This window comes from Perca flavescens, chromosome 23, assembly GCF_004354835.1.
Source record: "Perca flavescens isolate YP-PL-M2 chromosome 23, PFLA_1.0, whole genome shotgun sequence".
In the NCBI taxonomy this organism is placed as follows: domain Eukaryota; kingdom Metazoa; phylum Chordata; class Actinopteri; order Perciformes; family Percidae; genus Perca; species Perca flavescens.
The window spans coordinates 20,273,278-20,292,700 of NC_041353.1; the positions used below are offsets into that span (position 1 = coordinate 20,273,278).

The 19,423-nt window shown below is 40.9% G+C and overlaps 1 protein-coding gene across 3 annotated transcripts in view; it reads right to left on the reverse strand.

Annotated features, from left to right (window-relative positions):
* Window positions 1–19,423, reverse strand: part of ptprz1b (protein tyrosine phosphatase receptor type Z1b) — a 75,498-nt gene that overhangs the window by 36,769 nt on the left and 19,306 nt on the right. For all 3 annotated transcript variants that reach the window (XR_003691618.1, XM_028570282.1, XM_028570281.1), the window contains exon 2: window positions 12,595–12,663. Coding sequence is in view for 2 of the 3 variants with exons in the window: in XM_028570282.1 (XP_028426083.1) it covers window positions 12,595–12,663 (69 nt within the window). In the remaining variant the exon portion in view is untranslated. The remainder of the gene's footprint in view (window positions 1–12,594; window positions 12,664–19,423) is intronic.

The following is a 19,423-nucleotide window of genomic DNA, read 5'->3' on the forward strand; positions in this document are numbered from 1 at the left end:
TAAAGTATACTGATGCAGCCACTGTGCCTATTGTTGTAGAAGCCAAGTGGGAGACTTTTAAAAGCAGAGAGTCTGCAATTTTGATGAAAAATTATAAACAGTATTACATTTTGCTCGTTGCTCTTGTCCTTTTTCCCTCTCCCCTCTGAATATGATAAATTTTAACTAACAGAGAAGATAATATCACAAGCTGTAAAATATAAATTCAAGTTACTTCTGTATTCTGTTCAGCCGCCTGGGATTGAATGTATGCTCATTTGTAAAGTGCTCGAGATGAAAATAAACACATTTTGCTGATGATTTGTTTAAGAAATGTACATTGAAGCTGCGGTTATCTATGAACTAAAGCTGTGACACCGCAAAAGACACAGCATTTTTTATGAAACTCGGTGCTCTGCAGCAGCTCAAAGACCAGTCGGCTGTTAAAGCGGTCAAGACAGAAACCATTTACACCTGATGTTCTTTCTACCACAACACCCCAATAATTTCAGCTCACCCCCCCCACCCCCTCAGTCCTCGAGGGAGGGGAGGTGAGACGAGACGAGAGAGTGCATCGAGGACAAAGAGAAGAAAGCAGATACAGCAGCAGGGGACACAAATGTACGGTGAGAGTGCAAAGAGGAGCAGAGAGGAGGTGATAAAGACATGACTGAAGAGCAGATACAAAAAGGAGGGAAAAGAAAAATGAATTGATGAAAAAAAAATAGGTGTTTGGACACAAGAGGAGGAGGACAGAGAGAGGACACAAGCAGGAGAGTTAAAGTGAAACGGTCTCTCTCTCTCTTCCTGCCTACTGCCTACGCTAACACCAATTAGGCTCCCTTGGATGGCGCGCGCACACACACACACACACACACACACACACACACACACACACACACACACACACACACACACACACACACACACACACACACACGCACGCACGCACAGAGACACACAGACACACACAGCTGATTTCACCCTCTGTGAAAAGGTTCTGCACTGCTGAGCGAGTTAACTGTTCAGAAAACACGCAACATTATTAAATTGAATAATGTAGGGTTTTACTTTTTGGGGGAGACGGTCTGCTCCCTGTTTGCATCACTACACTGCTGGCAAAAATAGCTGAATATGTATCAAATATTAAAAGCAAAAAATGGCTGCTGGCGAAGGTTTACCCACTGTGGCTCTCTTGGCTCTGGCTGGGAGGAGGAACCACAAGCAGCTGAATGGTTTAAGCTCCTTTCATGCAAAGAGGGCCCTCTATTTCCTAAAAGGTCCTACGTGTACCCTTTTTTGAATTAAGATTCAATGCGTTGTCCATTAATCTATTAATTCTTTGTCAATAACCTGATCAATCATTTAGTATAAAGAATGACCAAAATTCCCAAATCTGCAATCCAAAACCCAAAGATGTTCAATTCATAATGACATAAAAAAAAAGTGGCATAGTACCAAATCAGCCAACAGGCTAAGTCCTGCTTAATAAATCCCCAATCAATTAATCGATCAACATATCATTAAAGCACTAATTAGATGAAGCACTGTAAACACAAATAAGGAAGCCTCCAGCAGCATCTAGAATAGACCTTTGTTTCACAGCAGGAAAAGGCACAGATGTAATTAATAATCCTAATTAAAGCTCCATGCCATTTAGTTGTCCCTGTCCCAGGGCTCTGGCATTGTGCTGGCTGGCTCTGTGGTATGGATACTGGTGCACCCAAATGGAACGCAGCCACTGCAAATGTTATCAGTAACACCTCTGTCTTTCCTGCTATGACGAGTCAAAATGTATGATGTTAAAAAAGGTCTTTTGAGAGTGCAAATAATTTTGGACGATATATATAGTGTATATAACATACACATACAGTATCCCTTTGGAATTAAAATAGCCCCACATCATCACATACCCTTCACCATACCTAGAGATTGGCATGGGGTACTTTCCATAAAATCATCTCTCAATGCAAATCAAACTAGCCATTAGGCTAACCGACATAAAACCATACCAATCTCTAGGTATGGTGAAGGGTATGTGATGATGTGGGGCTATTTTAATTCCAAAGACCAAGGGAACTTTATCAGGATGAATAGTATCCTGGATCCATGAAATAACTGGCCTTTAAAAATAAACATCTGCCTGCCTCTATGGGAATTTAACATAGGGGTGAACTGACTTCTGTTGCCAGCGGTTTATTTATTTATTTTATTTTATTAGTTTATTTGTCAGGGACAATGTACAAAATACATTAATCTTACGAAAATATGTTTTGTACCAGAGTTAGCTAATGCTAGTTTCCATCTGCAGTCCCCTGGCAGGTGCACATTATATTAAAACAGATTACAAATAACTGTCAATAGTAATAAGAAATACATGCAAGATTACATTAATCAGATGTTTAAATAAAAAACTAATCAAAAACATTTACCTCAATATTACATTTGTAAACTTTTAGGTGTGCTGATGCTCACATAGCTGGTTATCAAGGATGTATTTCTTTAAGTTTCGAGAGAAATTATTCAAATCTACAGACAATTTTAGACTGCCTGGGAGTTGATTCCATTGTTTAATGGTTTTAAATGAAAAGGCTGTCTGTGCAAAGGCAGAGGATCTTTTCAGGATAGCACAATTTCTGTGAGCAGTGGAGCGCGATGTTCTGTTCGTATGTTCAGAATAAAGTTCTACAAATTTTAGACATTAATGGCTGTGTGTTGAGTTATTTTGAGGGCACTGCACATTTACACTGTTATACAAGCTGTAAACTTAATACTTTACATTGTAGAAAAGTGTCATTTCTTCAGTGTTGTCCCATTAAAAGATATAATGAAATATTTACTAAAATGTCAGGGGTGTACTCACTTTTGTGAGATACTGTATATATAGATGCAACAGATCTCCCTATTCTTTGAAACCTCAATATACAATAGTAGATTTACTATGAGAGAGGATTTGTTCTGTGGTAGCCGGTGCCATGCGTTTCAATCAGTAACTTAGTTTTGCAGATTACAACGGAGCAGAAGCCTGAGCAGGGAATTAAGAATTGTTCCTTTGTGTGAGAAGATACTTGTCATTTTTATTCTGCAGAATCAATGTCTATAGACATATGAATGCATTCATGGGCGCGCGCACACACACACACACACACACACACACACACACACACACACACACACACACACACACACACACACACACACACACACACACACACACACACACTCTCTGTCTGACATAAAGGAGTGAGCCTGAGGCCGACATGATCTAAGATACTAAATTAATCTATTATGAATGGCAGAGAAAGGGCTACACACACACACACACACACACACACACACACACACACACATCTACAATGTTAATGATGATGGAGTGCCACACACATCAGCAGCCAGCGTATCTGACAATCAGACCTGTCAAATTATTCAAAAAAAAAAAAAAAACTCGGGGTATGAATCCGAGTCCCCGTAGGCTCCTCATGTGATCTCTGACGGCTCTGTCTAGACGTGTGAATATGAAAAGGAGGTCTCTGGAGTGAGAGACGAGCGCATGGAGTCACTTAAATATTAAACAAAGGCAGGCTGGCTCTCTGAAACAATTTGCTGTTTCTCTGAACGTACAGAGCGAAGGTTAACTACTAGAAAATAACGAGCCAACCTGTGACTGTCATGGAAGAGGGACTGGACAGTTCACACAGTTACCTCTCATGGCCGTGTTGGGTCGCTAAAGTGCAGACATTGCAGCCACTGAACTCATTAACCCAGCTACATACTGGTGCAAGCGAAAAACAAGGAAAGCAAATGGGGGACAGAGATTGCGTTTTTTTTTGGGAATAAAAGGAACACACAAAACGCACCTCTGCATCATTACCTCATGTCTCCCACAAGGCTCATGGAGCAGCCACACAGACAGAGCAACAACTGGAGCAGAAGAGAAGCCAGCCTCTAGTATTTGGTGACTAAGAGAGCAGTTGGAGAACACAGTGGGTGGTGGATACAAAAATGCATGTACAACCATGATGTACACAGAAAAAGAGACAACAGACACATGAGATGAGAGAAGAGAAGACCAACAGCTAGCTGGTTGGGAGACAGAAAACTGGGATCAAAGCTTCAGTGTTCCCTTTTTGTCATCGTGGAAAAGCCTCTAAACAGCTCAGGGGACACTGCGAGCCTCTAATTAAAATTGTGATAATAAAAACAAGCCCCGCGAGCAATCGCAGCCATTCAAGTCGATGCTTGATAATCCACCAGCCGGGCCACGGCGCGTCCCAGAAGCGTGCGTGAAGAAGTTCTCCGCTCCACCAAAGATAGACGCCAGGTCTATTTTCATGCGAGCCGTGGGCTGTGCAGACAGCCCGGCGGGAAGTGAAACAGCGAGAGTATCCAGTCAATTTACCCAAGACACCCCCACCCCACCCCCCAACAGAGGTGTCAAGTAACGAAGTACAAATACTTCGTTACCTTACTTAAGTAGAAATTTCGGGTATCTATACTTTACTGGAGTAATTATTTTACAGCATACTTTTTACTTCTACTCCTTACATTTTCACGCAATTATCTGTACTTTTTACTCCTTACATTTTAAAAATAGCCTCGTTACTCATATTTCAGTTCGGCTTGTTTTCATTCCGGCTCGTCATCGTTAAAAAAAAACACACACAAAAAACCCTATCCAGATCGCTCCATCCGGATAGAGTGAATGTGATTGTGGTTGGATGAGAAGTATAAACATAGTCATTCCGACACCCTATTGGTTTGTACGCGATCCATTGCACCTGCACAGACCCGGTGCTAATACGCCACCGGTGCTTTAATGACCATTATCTACCTGACCGAATAGCAACGCGGATTTCGGTGCCTTATTTAGGTGCCACTTAGATGCCTGGCTTCTCTCTGATGCTCCGAAAACAGACGTTAGAGGGAACTGAAACATCGCCACACGGGACGCTAGTTAACACTACAGTTGGCAGCAGGTAACGTTAGCCTACGGTTAGCTAGCAGCTGGAGTAAACACGGTTAAAATGCTGACAGCTAAACGGTGTAAAGTGTGTCTGTATTTCACTAGAGAGGATTCTAACACCAGACTGTAGCTGCCGTTGTCTGAAAAACACAGAAGAGATGTGTCACCTTTTTCAGCCCTTCTGAGTTTGCAGGTATGATTTTAATATAACATTATTATAGTCATATGATTTTGTCCTAACGTTTTGGGGTTAAGCTGTTGTCCTTAATGGCATTGTTTCCCCCTTACAATGTAAGGGGTCTTCAACGTTTTTTAAGCCAAGGACCCCTTAACTTAAAGTGAGATGTAGCAGGGACCCCCTACTACATATTGTATAAAATTAAGTTGCATATTAAACTGGGCCTACAATAACAGTTAGGGCAACCTAAAGCGTTCTTACATACCCTTTTTTCATAAGCTATTAAAATATTGTTGGCATGATTTTATAAATCATATTTTAATGTTACATACTGTATGTGACATACTGTATGTGGCACAGTAAATCTAGGATTAACTGTATCTGTGGGCTGATATCTTAGTGACTACCTTACCTATAGGCCAGTAAGCTTATCATCAGTGGGAATTTACGTTTGCTAATAATATGTTGGAATTATGTTAAGGCATTTTAATTTTAAAAGACTCAAAAATTTACAATAATTTGGAGGGCCCCTGCAATGACTTTGAGGACCACTTGTTGAAGATCTCTGCCTTACATTACTTTTACTTTTATACTTTAAGTAGTTTTGAAACCAGTACTTTTACACTTTTACTTAAGTAAAAAGCTTGAGTTGATACTTCAACTTCTACAAAAGTCTTTTCAAACCCTAGTATCTATACTTCTACTTGAGTAATGAATGTGAATACTTTTGACACCTCTGCCCCCCAAATATCGTATATGTCTCCTCTACAACACCATGAACAATGAGAGAATCATCCAGGAGGTGGAAAAACATAATACGACATCACAGATCTTTTTTATAAAGACAATGCCAGAAAAGAGAAGACATGGAGTTTAACTGTAGGAGTGCTTGGAGTGGATACCAGCTTAATAAACATGTGATTGTCCTGTAAAGTACTTGTAGAGACAATAATAATAATAATAATCTGTGAGTCAGCAGGCAAGACGCTCCGCTACGGAGACGCTCCCAGTGTGGTATGGCGCGTGGTGGAGGACGGAAAAAAGGGAACGCATTACACAGACGAGCCCAATGGAGGGCTTTCAACAGATTACCATAAGTAATCAAACAAACTGCATCGTACCCCACTACAGGGTGAGGATAGCTATCTAGCTTTCATATGACAATTGTGTTAATTGAAATGTTATGCTGTTTGCTAGGTAGATAGCATACAGTAGGTTTATTAGAGACTATTTGCTATAAATAAAAAAAAAAACAGCTGCCTGCTGTTGCTGGAACCAAAGTTCATGAGAGCCGTGAGAGTGAACCAAAACAATGAGAGCCACCCCTTTTTACATGAAATTATTTGAGCAATTGCTACTATAAAAATATTGATGTCTGCAGCTTTGGGGTCTACATTTTGTTTCACAGCTCTAAAATGATTTGATGTTATCACTGTCAGGCTCATTCTAATCACATGCAATTACTTTTCATACTGTATGCATACAGTGTTGGTGCCAGTCCTTTCATCACATACTGTAGGTGACAAATTGACTTTAGCAGGATCTTCATAACGAAAATAGCACTGCGTCAAAAAAAAATAAAAACCTGCATGGGGCTGTGTGGAAGGGGGCCTTTAGCTTTACCACTGAGAAGATAAAACATGCTCCGGGGGGGCCCTATTGCTCACCCAGTAGATTGTTTGCCCCAGCAGCGCGGGTTCGAATCCAACCTGTTGCCCTTTGTTGCGTGTCATCCCCCATCTCTCTCCCCCTTTCCTGTCTATCCACTGGTAAACAGAAGAATCAGGTATGTTCACGTTACAATGTAATCTACCAGGAATCTGTGCAGGGTTCCCCTCCCTCCTCCAAATTGATATGAAATTGCATATATATTTTGATTGAAAAATGTCCCATTTTCCTGAGGGAGGACCCCTAAACCCGAAAATACAGTGCGTGTCCTCCACAAACCGAGCAAAAACACTGCTGCGTATACGATTGGAAAACGCAGTGTGCTGCCGGAAGATATTGCGTTGCAGCAAAAGCTTAGCCAGATTTGAATCATTGCTGGACAATGCTGCATTATTTTGTTGGAGCCTTCTGCATTGGCACTCACACAGCATCAGCACAGTGGTCTCTTTGAAATGAATAAGGCAGCTGTATGGAGTTTCTTTCACATGCAGTGCTGATGTTGGTCTGGACACACAACCTTGTCCTTATTTTTAATGTTTACATACCAGCGTATGTGTGAATGCAAGACGATTTTGATCTGTTCACACCGGCATACTGATCCGAAATTAGCATTGCCATCATTATAAATGATTTGACATGAAGAATTCTTCTGGGGTTCGGTACGATGGAGCCGTCACCCAGCCGCTCACGCTGTCGGTATTAGTCAAAATGATTCTGCTTTACCAATGAAGGGTATGAGGAAGTTTTCTTGGAAACTACTGTGAGAGTGTGATCTTATTCTTAATGTGAACATCGCCCACTTCTCTTTCCAAACAGATCATTTAGATCAGAGAGATGGTTAAATGATAGGATGTTATGAACGTATTTTGAAATCTGTGTTGGGAGTATGTGTGTGTGTATGTATGTGTATTCCCCAGACAAAGCACCAGGGGAATATTGAAGCCTGCATCGCCCCTGGGTAAGACTTAGTTGGAGAGAGAAGAGAGAAGAGACCGACACAGAGAGGAGAGGGAGGCAGAGTCGGCGATACAGAAAAAAAGACAACGGATAAAAAAGTACTCAACTTAAACAGTAATGAATACGACATTTTCAGTCTTTAACATTGTGTTTGCTTTTTGCTGCCTTTGCCTTTTGCCCCAATGATACAAAACTATTTATCTTCAATGCAGAATCTAATATGACAGTTCAGCTTCCGCTCAGTTCTGTCTCTATAGACATATAATGCTGTTTCAATACAATTCATAGAGCAAGTAGTAGCAGTATAGTGTCACTGTAATATTTCTATAAGAACGTGTAGTTTTGTCGTGCTATTTGAACAGTACCTTTTGAAAAAATGTATTGCGTCCCGTTGCATTTGCCTGGAAGAGGAAACTCTGGGTTATCAGAGCACACAATTGCACACAAACGCACACATAACAGATGGGGCCCTGGGTGGGGGAAGGGGGGAGACAAAGCAGAGAGAATGACGAGGACAACATGGAGGAGGAGGAGCAGGGATGCTTTCATGCACAAACATACACAGTGTACATGTTAATACTTCTAAATCCCTTTTAAAAGCTTCCAAGATAGAGATTTAGACTGAGTTAAAGACCAAAAGAAAGAAACCAAGCTGGCACTGGTCGGACGTATAACACTGACTAACTGAAAATATAAATAAGGGGAGTAAAATAAATCTCTTTTCTGCCTCATCTAGATAGATTATGAGCAACATTCTGACACAATGTTTAATATGATTTAAAAGCTAACTCAATCCAACATACTCAAAACAACTTCAGATTTAAGTATTTTTAAAGCTGCTGTAATATTGTTTATATATTAACAATGGATGAAATGGCTAAATAATGTGAAAGGGGGGTCGCTTGTAGTGACAAACCTGTAGAAGATTTTCAGTCTGCAGTTCCCCTCAGCTATACGCAGCGTTTTAGTGTCTTTCAGCTCATTCTTTTGGTTTTACAGCCCAACAAATTAGATATTTCCCCTCAGGATTCGGTGGAAACTAAAACAGAGCTTAAAAAAAAAGAGTGAATATTGAACTCACATTTGTCATGTGGCCAGATTGTTGCTCTGTGCTAGCATATTCACCAAAGCAACTTTATAAGGGCATGCCAATGCTGTGTTGACAACTTGTTGCGCTGCCCACAAGTGGCCAGAGAGTCACCACACAGTCATACACTCAACAGATGGCACAGAGCCAACTGCAACACTTCTACGGATTGGGTCCTCCCTCTAAGTCAAAGTGTAAGAGGTATTAGATGGCCAACTGTTTTTCCATTGTGGAAATAAACCGTATGCACGTGAGAGTAACTGATGTGAGTGGAGGCTGGAAGTGCTACAGCTGAGACATGAAAGGCAGAAGAAATGTTTTGTCTTATTTCGTCATCTGTTCACATTCAATCTGCTTTATATTTAACATAAATGAATGCACAGCAAGGCATAGATAATTTTTTATGACATCTTAATTCTTTTTTTAAGATATTTTTGGGGGGCATTTCAGCCTTTAATGGAAATTACAGATAGATATGAAAGGGGAGATTAAGGGAGATGAAATGCAGGAAATCGTCCCAGGTTGGACTCGAACCCTGGACCTTCTGCGTCGAGGTATACACCTCCATATATGTGCGCCTGATCTACCCACTGAGCTAACCTGGCCACATGACATCTTAATTCTGATGGTGAGTTAGTTACACTACGCCTTAATATCGAAAAAAAAAAAAAAAAAAAAAATCGCCAATCATCCGTCAATATACAAGCCAGCCGATCACCAATCGGCACACGCCTACTGAATTCTCACAAAAATGTTTAGAGTATAACTCAGCTGATAATCTCGGATTTGAAATAATTAGCCCAGCGTGACTGACAGCACAAAACTGACAAGCTAGTTGAGGAGCCTGAACTGGTAAGCCCTCATTAAGCTAAAAATGTATGTCATCAAGTTTTAGTTACTCCGAAATGTGAACTAAAAACCTAACTAATAACAATGGTTTGTTTGACACAAAGACGTACTGGGATTTTGATGTAGCGTCATTTTAAACTTTCCTTCCCTCCTCCTTTCAGCTGAGTTCTTCTTTTTTTTCAACCCTACTCTAAAGTTACTCACTCTCACGCTCCTGCCCCCGCCCCTCCCACCCACCCTCTTTCTTTTATTTCCCTTTATTTCCCTTTGTCCCCCCTCCCCTACTTCTGACCCAACTAGAAAGCTGTGCACAGTGCCTCACAATGAAGTGCGTTTCTTTCGCATGTTAATGCTTTTACTCACGACTCAGTACACAGCACAAGGCAAGAAGCAGAGCTGGTCCGAAAAACAAGACCGTGTACGCACCAAATGAACTGCCACTGAGACGCCTTCAGTTGTGATGAGGAACTTCAAAACCCAACAGAGAGGAAAATGACAAGTATGGAGTAGGCAGGAAAGAAAGAAAGAAAGAGACAGAGAGCAACATGTAGTGAGGAAGAAGAAAAGGGAAAGGGTGTCTCCATTTAATTTCTATTGCAGACTTTTCATCATTCATGACCATTTCAGTGTATAGCAGATAAAAAGAAAAACCTATTACACTTTGTCAAACAGGGTATATGTGCCTGGGAATTGATTGTAAAGATTTGATGGAGGGAAAGAAAACAATCTGGAAGATGAAAATACATGTGCATCTATTGATATTCACGCTACTCGGATAAATATGAGCAGACACACGTCGGATAAACAAAACCTCACGGCTGGACTTGCAGCGTGTGTGTGAATCGGGATCGATTCATTGCATTAATAGGAGTCCATTAAAACGTGGCTCATGACCAGGTTTCCAATTTGCAGTCATGGCAGAGGAAGTTTAAGCTGGTTGGTCAATGCATGGCTTGTACAAGAGGCTGACTTGGTCACTCTGAGAAATGGTGGGTCTATCATGACGGGGCTATGTGGACCCCAGATATTTTGCCTACATTATCACAAATAGGGATACACCGAATCCAGATTTTTGGGGTTCGGCCGAATACCGAATCCACTGGTTAAGATTCTGCCGAATCCGAAAACAAATCCTCCCCTCCTCAGTCCATTAACACAGTAAACACATTAATGAAGTAAACAACGTCCACAGCAGTGTATTTTTCATTTTATGAAAAGTCCTTCCTTTGCTGTACCCGAAGTTGCTGCGTTTTGGCTGCTGTCTGTAGATTCCTTCATGCACAACTCGGATTTTTCATACCAAATGTTGTAACAGCGGCGATGTTGTGTATTGTTTAGGGTCCTCGCCACCCCGAGACAAATCGGCATTGCAAATTGAACATGTAGCTGGACTTGAATGGCCTCCTTTTGACTGAAAGTACTGCCAAACAACACTTTTTTTTCCCATTTTCCCTTTCTAACAGCCTACTGCATTGAACGGTCCACCTATGTAAAAACCTTCCCGTAATCAACGGCGGCGTCATTACGTCGACCAGCGTAACGCTCGGTGGAAAACAATTCTAAGGTTCGGCAGAAACCGAACCCCGTCAAAAAGCCCAATATTCGGCCGAATCCGAAGCCGAATCCTGGATTCGGTGCATCCCTGGTTTCAAACATGTGTCTTCTGGAGGGCTCCTGAGAAGCTTTGTGCTGGGGAGAGACGTGTATGATGGGCTTATGGTGTTGTCATTTATGAAGATGTTTGTTTTATGGTTTATGGTCTATTTTGTTACTATTTTGTTGAATGGTCTGGAATATTGTAGTTATTACTGTGTCATCTTTTCTTGATTTTTTTTCTGGGTAGGTGGCGATGACGGAAACATGATTTGTTCATGTTACATGTTCATGTTCCTTGTATGTATGGATTCGGTTATATAAAAATTTTAAATTGTTATTTTAATCACAAAAACAAAACAAAGGCATGTGTCAATTATCAGCAGCAGTCCATTCGGGGTGCAGGTTAAGAAGTTTAATAGCTCTGCATTTAGCCCACTGATGACCTGTTGAGCATGATCGCTCCTCCTGCTTCCCCCTGACCATTAAGAAGCTAATCTCTCCCTCGGGGACCCATTATGGTCTGTCTGTGTCCACTCTTTGTTTCTGTTGAGCACAGCTTAGCCCATCGGGGGTTTGCTATCTAACCATATGGTCCGAGGCTGATTCAGGACGTCTCGCGGGAGATGTAAACAGATTCATGTGATATGCAGACTGACATTTACCCGTCTGAAGGAACTGTCCCTTCTACTCTCGGTTTCAGGAAGTGGCTGTGTGATTTCGAAAAGGTAAGCGGAGAGCAACACGATGTTCGAGGCTTTCCAACAGAAACTTCCTGTCACCGATTGATGGGGGAACGATAGAGCTTGAGTCGTCTAAGAACTTAGAGCTCAAACAGTTCCTGTGTGTTTGTAAGTGTACCGACCTTATTGCTCTTATTTTGTTCATTAATAATAAAGGAGCGATAAAACATTGGCAGAATATGCTTATGTTTAATTGCTCCTTTATTATTAATGTACAACCTTTTCGGAAAAAGAACATTTTGTAACATTGCAATTTAAAAAAAAATCCTGCATTGTTGTATTCGTAAAACGAATCTCACGTCTTAGATCTGATTGGCTGATTTACACTGTTGGCCACCAGATCCCTGTAAGATGCACTATGTGACCGACAACAGATGATTTAAATAGTAAGCTACCTGCTGGAACCTTTGTACAAAATCTCTGCTCATGCACGCCCAAAAATTCCACTTCCTGTCAAAAGAATCTGACATTTCTGTGTCTATGTGGCAAACTGCTAATGTCCCCACACACACGACCATCAAATATCTTTTACAATTTCAAAAGAAAATTAGAAAAATAACAAACGGCTCATACAGACCAGAGTAGGACCAGTCGACATCTTCGGGGAGTTTCCTCAGGCCTCGGACCAGCGGCTCTGCTGCCACAACTACAGCCGAGAGAATGAGATGAAGGTGATTAGTGTCATTTTGCATTACCAAAAATCAACACAAATGCACAGGCTGACGAGTGAAGCAATGTCCCGCCGCTGTGTGCCATATGCTGAGTGACAGGCTTTTCCTGTCATGGGCATTTTTTCAGCTGCTGCTGCTCTTAAAAGTGACTTGATTCCCTCAACAGCCACAAAGAAAGAGGTTTCTGAGTCGCAGCAGAAACAAAACACCAACCTTTGGGTCTCACTAATAGAAACACACACACACACACACACACGCACACACACACACACACACACACAGGGTACCAATATCATTGGTTATCACCATACAGTAGACGACTTTACAGGGTGCAGAGGGGAACTGCTGCAGCATTAACATCATTTTTCTCAGCACACACACACACACACACACACACACACACACACACACACACACACACGCACCTACCTACCTACCTATCTATTTATTACATTGTGGTAATTTTCACTCAGGGACAGTAGAGGATACAATGATGTATGAAGTCACAGTTCAGTTTGTGTGTGTGTGTGTGTGTGTGTGTGTGTGTGTGTGTGTGTGTGTGTGTGTGTGTGTTAGAGCTGGGCAATATGGAGAAAATTAAATATACCGATATTTTTGACCAAATACCTCAATGTCGATATTGTATTGTATTCAGAAAATGTATGTAGAAAATGACATCACTTTACTGTAATGCAGCCTTTTTTTATTTAAAGATTCTTTTTGGGGGGGCTTTTTTCCCTTTATTTGAAAGTGGATAGATATGAAAGGGGGAGAGAGATGGGGGATGGCACCCAGCAAAAGGCAGCAGGTCAGATTCAAACCGTGCGCCGCTGCAGGACTCTGCCTGCACGGGGCAAACACTCTTACTGGGTGAGCTAGAGGGCGCCCCGTAATGCAGCCTTTAAAATCAGGAAAAGACAACACTTGTGTCATATCAGGATATTACGATATCCAAAATTCAAGACAATATATAGCCTCATCTATCGATATTGATACAATATCGATATATTGCCCAGCCCTAGTGTGTGTGTTACTAGCCCGATTCTCGTACTAGCTGTACATTCGCTAAAAGCTTCTCTAGCCGTCTTCTCTTGCTCCATAACATTAAATAACATTAAATACAGTAGATGCCCCAACTCTCTCTTCCTCATGCTATTTCTACTTAAGTCTCTCTTTCAGTTTTCACTTTCTTTATACTCAGGTTTCTCTTTTACTCTTCATCCTCCTGCTAACAGGAATGAGTCAATTGTCTTTGTGATGGTCAATACAGTAATACAGTAACTGATAACAGAGCATCCGTTGTATCTCTATAATAAAGCATAGTGTATTTATGTCAGCAACATTATCAAGTGTAACTTGCTGATGGCAAAGTTGAAAAATTAACAAAATTAACACACTTACCCTGCCAAGATTGAATTCCCATTAAGATGACACATACTTATAAACATGTTTAATGTTTAACATGGAAATATACTTACAGTAAGCGTTTTTGCAGACAGAAATGAACCCTATATGCATTGGTATTAACAGTGATACCGTAAAGCACTTAAAACACAACCAGATGGCATATTTCATGTGATCAGCGGGGTCACACGTGGCACCGACAGGCACAACATATAATTTCACAAAGCCTGTTGCTGAGCTACCCTCTATATAGAGAAGAGGAGGAAGGAACAGGGGCCACATAATACAGATATACAATATTTAGAACTCATCATGAAGGGGACCGGTACTCAAACAACATGAAACATTCTTTCTTCTCTGATCTTTCACTGCGCACAGAAAAACCAAACACCTATCGTCCAAGAAGATGAAAGCCCTGTGTAGAGTCTGATTTAGGTCATGGACAATTACCACCATATCCACTGCATTAGCTGAACACAGTATAATCCTATTGTTTACCGTATACAGCAGCCGGATTAAAACATTGGAGAAATCACTGCACGTGCAATAGCATACACTCGCTCAAACATTTACAGAAGGTCAGCATTAGGACCTAAATTCATATGGATTTCAGTTCAGTGTAGTTAATTAGCAGTTTCGTGTAGATGGAATACTCGCAAATTACATAATTACTAGGATATTAAAGCATGGTATTTCTACTTTTCATTATGATGCAGAAACCTGTCAGTTCACAGATCTGAAGTCAGTGTAATACAGAGTGGCATTATGTGTGTGTGGAAGGTCTTACCGGACTATCTGTGGTGATTAGTAGGTCTTAAGCTTGGGCTCATTCAACCCACTCCTTCTCCATCACATTATAGTTTTATCAAACTAGGTGTTGTTGAACTCGTGAAGACATGCAAAGCTCGGAAAACAAAAGCCTTCTGTATCATCTGTAAAATGTTCTGCATTCATGAATATTCAACAAACCCTGATACAGATGCAGTGAGCGGTTCAATGTTGTACTTCACAATTGTTAAACTCACTTTTGCTTCTTTCTTTAAAGAGACTGATGCTAAAAGTGAAAAAAATATGTTCTTTCTTTTCTGAGGTTACATGGAGCTTAGTGCTGAATGGTTGAACAAAGAGCTAAAAAACAGACTGGATCTTTGAAAAAGCCCAAAATGATGTATGGTACTCATGGCTTGGTGGCTAATAGTTATGGAAGTTCATACCTGGGGAATTACTTAATAGTCCTTCCTTAAAGGCACAATGAATAGGATTTCCTAAAAATCAACGTATAGACTCAAAAAGAAGAGAAAAAGACTCCATCTCAATCATGACTTATGACCCACTAGAAAAGTGTGGTGGTGTCTGGATCTGCAGAGCCCCTGCCCTCTACCTGTATTTTCTTATTTTTCTGTGTTTGGGACGTTTCTGGGCGTCAACCTTTATAAAAAAGTAGCAACCAGGTACCAGAGCACGCATCCAAGTGGAACACACGAATATGGAGGACACAGCGCCGAACAACAACAAATATAGCAAAACGCCAAGCGGAAAAATCTTGTTCCAAAACGAGAGTGAACCTGGGGTTGGCTTGCACCCGCTGGCAAGCACCGTAACCCTCGCTGAGCCGTGGAGGAGGGACCAACTTTGAATGTTAAAAACCGCAACCGACAAATCCTACTCATTCTGCCTTCAAAAGAAAAAGAAAATGTGGCCGGTTAGCCCAGTTGGCAGAGCGGGCGCACACGTGCAGAGGTTTATTCCTTGACGCAGAAGGTCCAGGGTTCGAACCCGACCTGTAATGGTTTTCCTGCATGTCCCCCCCCCCCCCCCTCCCCTTTCATATCTCAGCTTTCCTTTCTAATAAAGGCAGAAATGCCCAAAAAAAGAAAGGAAAATACATTTTGGAAATAAGAAATTGATTTGAATGTGCAAGTAATGGAAATGATGAATTGAGTTTATGGCACATGATCAGAGTCTTTTATTGTGCCAAACTGTACTGACAGGAATGACAAATACTAGACCGATATACTGTATTATAAAGCAACAATCATGGCCGGACCAGACTGACCTGACCACGTTCAGCTTGCTATTCTCTTTTATGTCTGTGTAATTAGCGGATGGTGAAAGGAGACTTGAGAAAGAAGAAAGGAGGGAAGAAGAGCAAAAAAGAAAGAAGAAACTTCACAAATATAACATTTATTAGGAGCCAAAAAGACCTGGATGAAAGACAAATAATATAGACAGAAAATAACCGGAAGCATCACAACACAAAAGTTCATTTGTTTTCCCAGGGTGATGGTGAGAGTGTGTGACTGTGAGATTACACTTTTATTCACACTGCCATCTATAATATATATATATATATATATATATATATATATATATATATATATATATATATATATATATATATATATACACACATATATATATATATAAAATTTAGTGTATTTGATTTTTACATTCATGTTAGCACAAAGGAGGAAAGCCTGATGAGAGAAATGAATGAAAGCGAGCAAAAGGGGAAAGAGTGAAAAATGGAGTCGACTGTGCGCTTGTAGCATCAATAATGGCTTCATTAACATCACACTGCGGCGGATTCTAATCTAATTTGCCATTGGCAAACACATACAAACCAAAGGATCACCTGTTGTTTCAATGTGATTTTTGAGAGCTTATTAGGGAACAGAATTTCCATTTGAAAAGGACATTTATTTGGGAGATTTCTTTGGCATAAAATAGGGAAACTATACACTAAGGAATTGATTTTGAATTCACTTTCTGTATGAGAACAGCATAATCAGAAAATGCATTTAAAAGAGCTTAAAAAATACAATACACATTTTGATGTACCAAATAGATGTATGTATGTAACATTTTCTCCCCATGTGGTCACTGTGGCCACATACAGTTTCCTACTCTTCATCTTACCTATCTTCTAAACTGCATCTGGCCTGAGTCCAGAAAAACTAAAATGAAACTACAAAAACGGATGGACCAACTCTGACATCAGCCGCCCTTTATCCAGGGCAGTCAGCTGATGCATTCTGATGTGACTGTTAAGTAAAAGTCTCTTTGAAAAACGAAGCGAAGCTGCACTCACAGGAACGAGCTGGCTGAGTCTATTTTCCAACAGTGATGGATTACACCTCTTCGCCAACCACTGTGTCTGAGCAGGTTGATTCAATTAAGTGGCGCAAAGGCGTTGGAGGGGGAATGTGAGAATATGAAAGTTGCCAAACTTCTCTCACATTTTACTGTATACTCATGTATTTAACATTTGGTGCTCTGAACCTGCAAGAAAGTACAGTAAAAGGACAAAGCTCTAATTCTAGATTACCTTTAACTTCTCATAACAGTGGTCAACAGTCAAAGGGGTGACCGAGACCTGGTACTAATTATGCAAGTGCAAGAATCTTATGTAACAGAGGAAACATTAATCAAAAGTACAGCTGCCAGGGTGCCCCCTTGGGCTAGGGATTTGAGTCCAGCCGGGGACCTTTTGTTGCATCTTTCTCTCCTGCATTTCTTGTCATCTCCATACTACCACTCCCTACTGTAATAAAAGCATTAAAAAAGCCCCAAAAAATACTTTCTGCTAGCAGTAATGAACAGGTTACCACAGGACGAGAATACACTGAAATCGCTGTCCAAAGAATCAATATAACATATAATAAAACGTGTGATGTCCACAAATGTCCATATATTGTGTACGTACACAATACATATTTGTTTTAAATGGATACGTTATTGTACCACAATTCTACAGTCAGGGGAACCTGCACACCTTTTAAATGAGTGAAAAGTAGTAAGAGCCACATACAATAGCTGTCAGTCATTGGAGGAGGAAGCAGTGGAATGAGATGAGGCAAAGAGCCAGGAGCAAAGAGACACCGGAGCTCAGCTTTAAGAGCACAGCGGATAGCGATGGGATGATTGCTGCAGTCTGGCCATGCATGAAGCTCACAGCTGAATCACTGTATTATTCCACCTATCGCACTCTATCTGCTTTATCCCATTTCCCAGGAGGCTTCGGAGACCTGACATTAAAGGTTTAGGTGACTGCGGTGGCAACAAGACATTTATATGGATGTTTTTATTCACAGAGCAAAAGGTCAACAGACTTGCAGTTTTCCCAACAGCGCTCTGCTTCATCATTGCACATTCATACGCCTATTGTATCTTCAACGCCGGAATCAAAGGCAGGCCCGAGAACAACAGCAGATGTAGTAAAGGACTGGTTTCTACTTATAAATATGTAACAAAATGAGCTGCAGTCCAATCCGTACTATGCCCTGTGTATTGACACGAGTGAGGATCACTCCACAGCTGTCAGTGTGAGACTGAATAATGAGGCGAAATGAAAAGCTAAATGAGGATGTGTGTCAGCCAGACACCTGATACTCTGACTACAAGCTTCACTCGTACTAAAGTGGCAGTCACTGAGGATAATTTACTTCAAGAGCTCCGCTCATAAACGTGTGATATGGCAAAACATGTTGAGGCAAAGCACCTGCAAAGATCTGATCTTATTAGCATGTTCATTAAATGATGTAGTGGGTAGGTCAAGCCCTTCACTCGACAAAATGCCTACATACAAACACATAACTTTCAATGATAACCCAGTGTTTTTTAACACTATTTGTTGTCGGCATTTTCTCAGCAATAGGAATTTTATGTATTTACTCCTGTATTACGGTTTGTGGTGTTATCTTAATGACGTCAGGCTCGCGGTTTACTGTTGACTCTCCTAACGGTGTATCAGAGCTGTAATTAGTTAATGTCACTGCTAATGCAAACCCAACATTTCCTACTGCTGATGGTTCACTAAAAGCCATTCAACTGGCAAAAGGTGGCTTTTATTGCGACGCCGTGAGAGAAAACGCAATGTATTTGTCATAAAAATTAGTGCTGACCCAATCCGTCTGCTGGAATGTCTGCTGCGGTGTTAAACCGCATTTACTATTATCAAGGCAACCACGGGAGTCTCCAGATCAAATACAACTGATATCTTAAGGATTACAACTTTAAGCCAGGCACTTACAAAAAAAAACAAAAAAAACATGGACAAAGATCATAAAGGCAAGGGTTATGAAACTGCAAGCGTCTACTCTCACCCTCCAGACAGGCTAGTGTTTCTCCTCAGATCCTCTTACATCTATCCATCAAGTTCCGCTCATTCCAGGAGTGATTTTGTGATGAAGTGTTGAAATTTACGGTTTTGTCGAATCCACTTGGCCTTGACCCCTTCTTCAGTTACCAATATCTTATGTTTCATAGAAGGCCTAAACCGACAACCCAGAAAGAGGGTGCATGAACTTTCATTCAAGTGTAGATGTACAG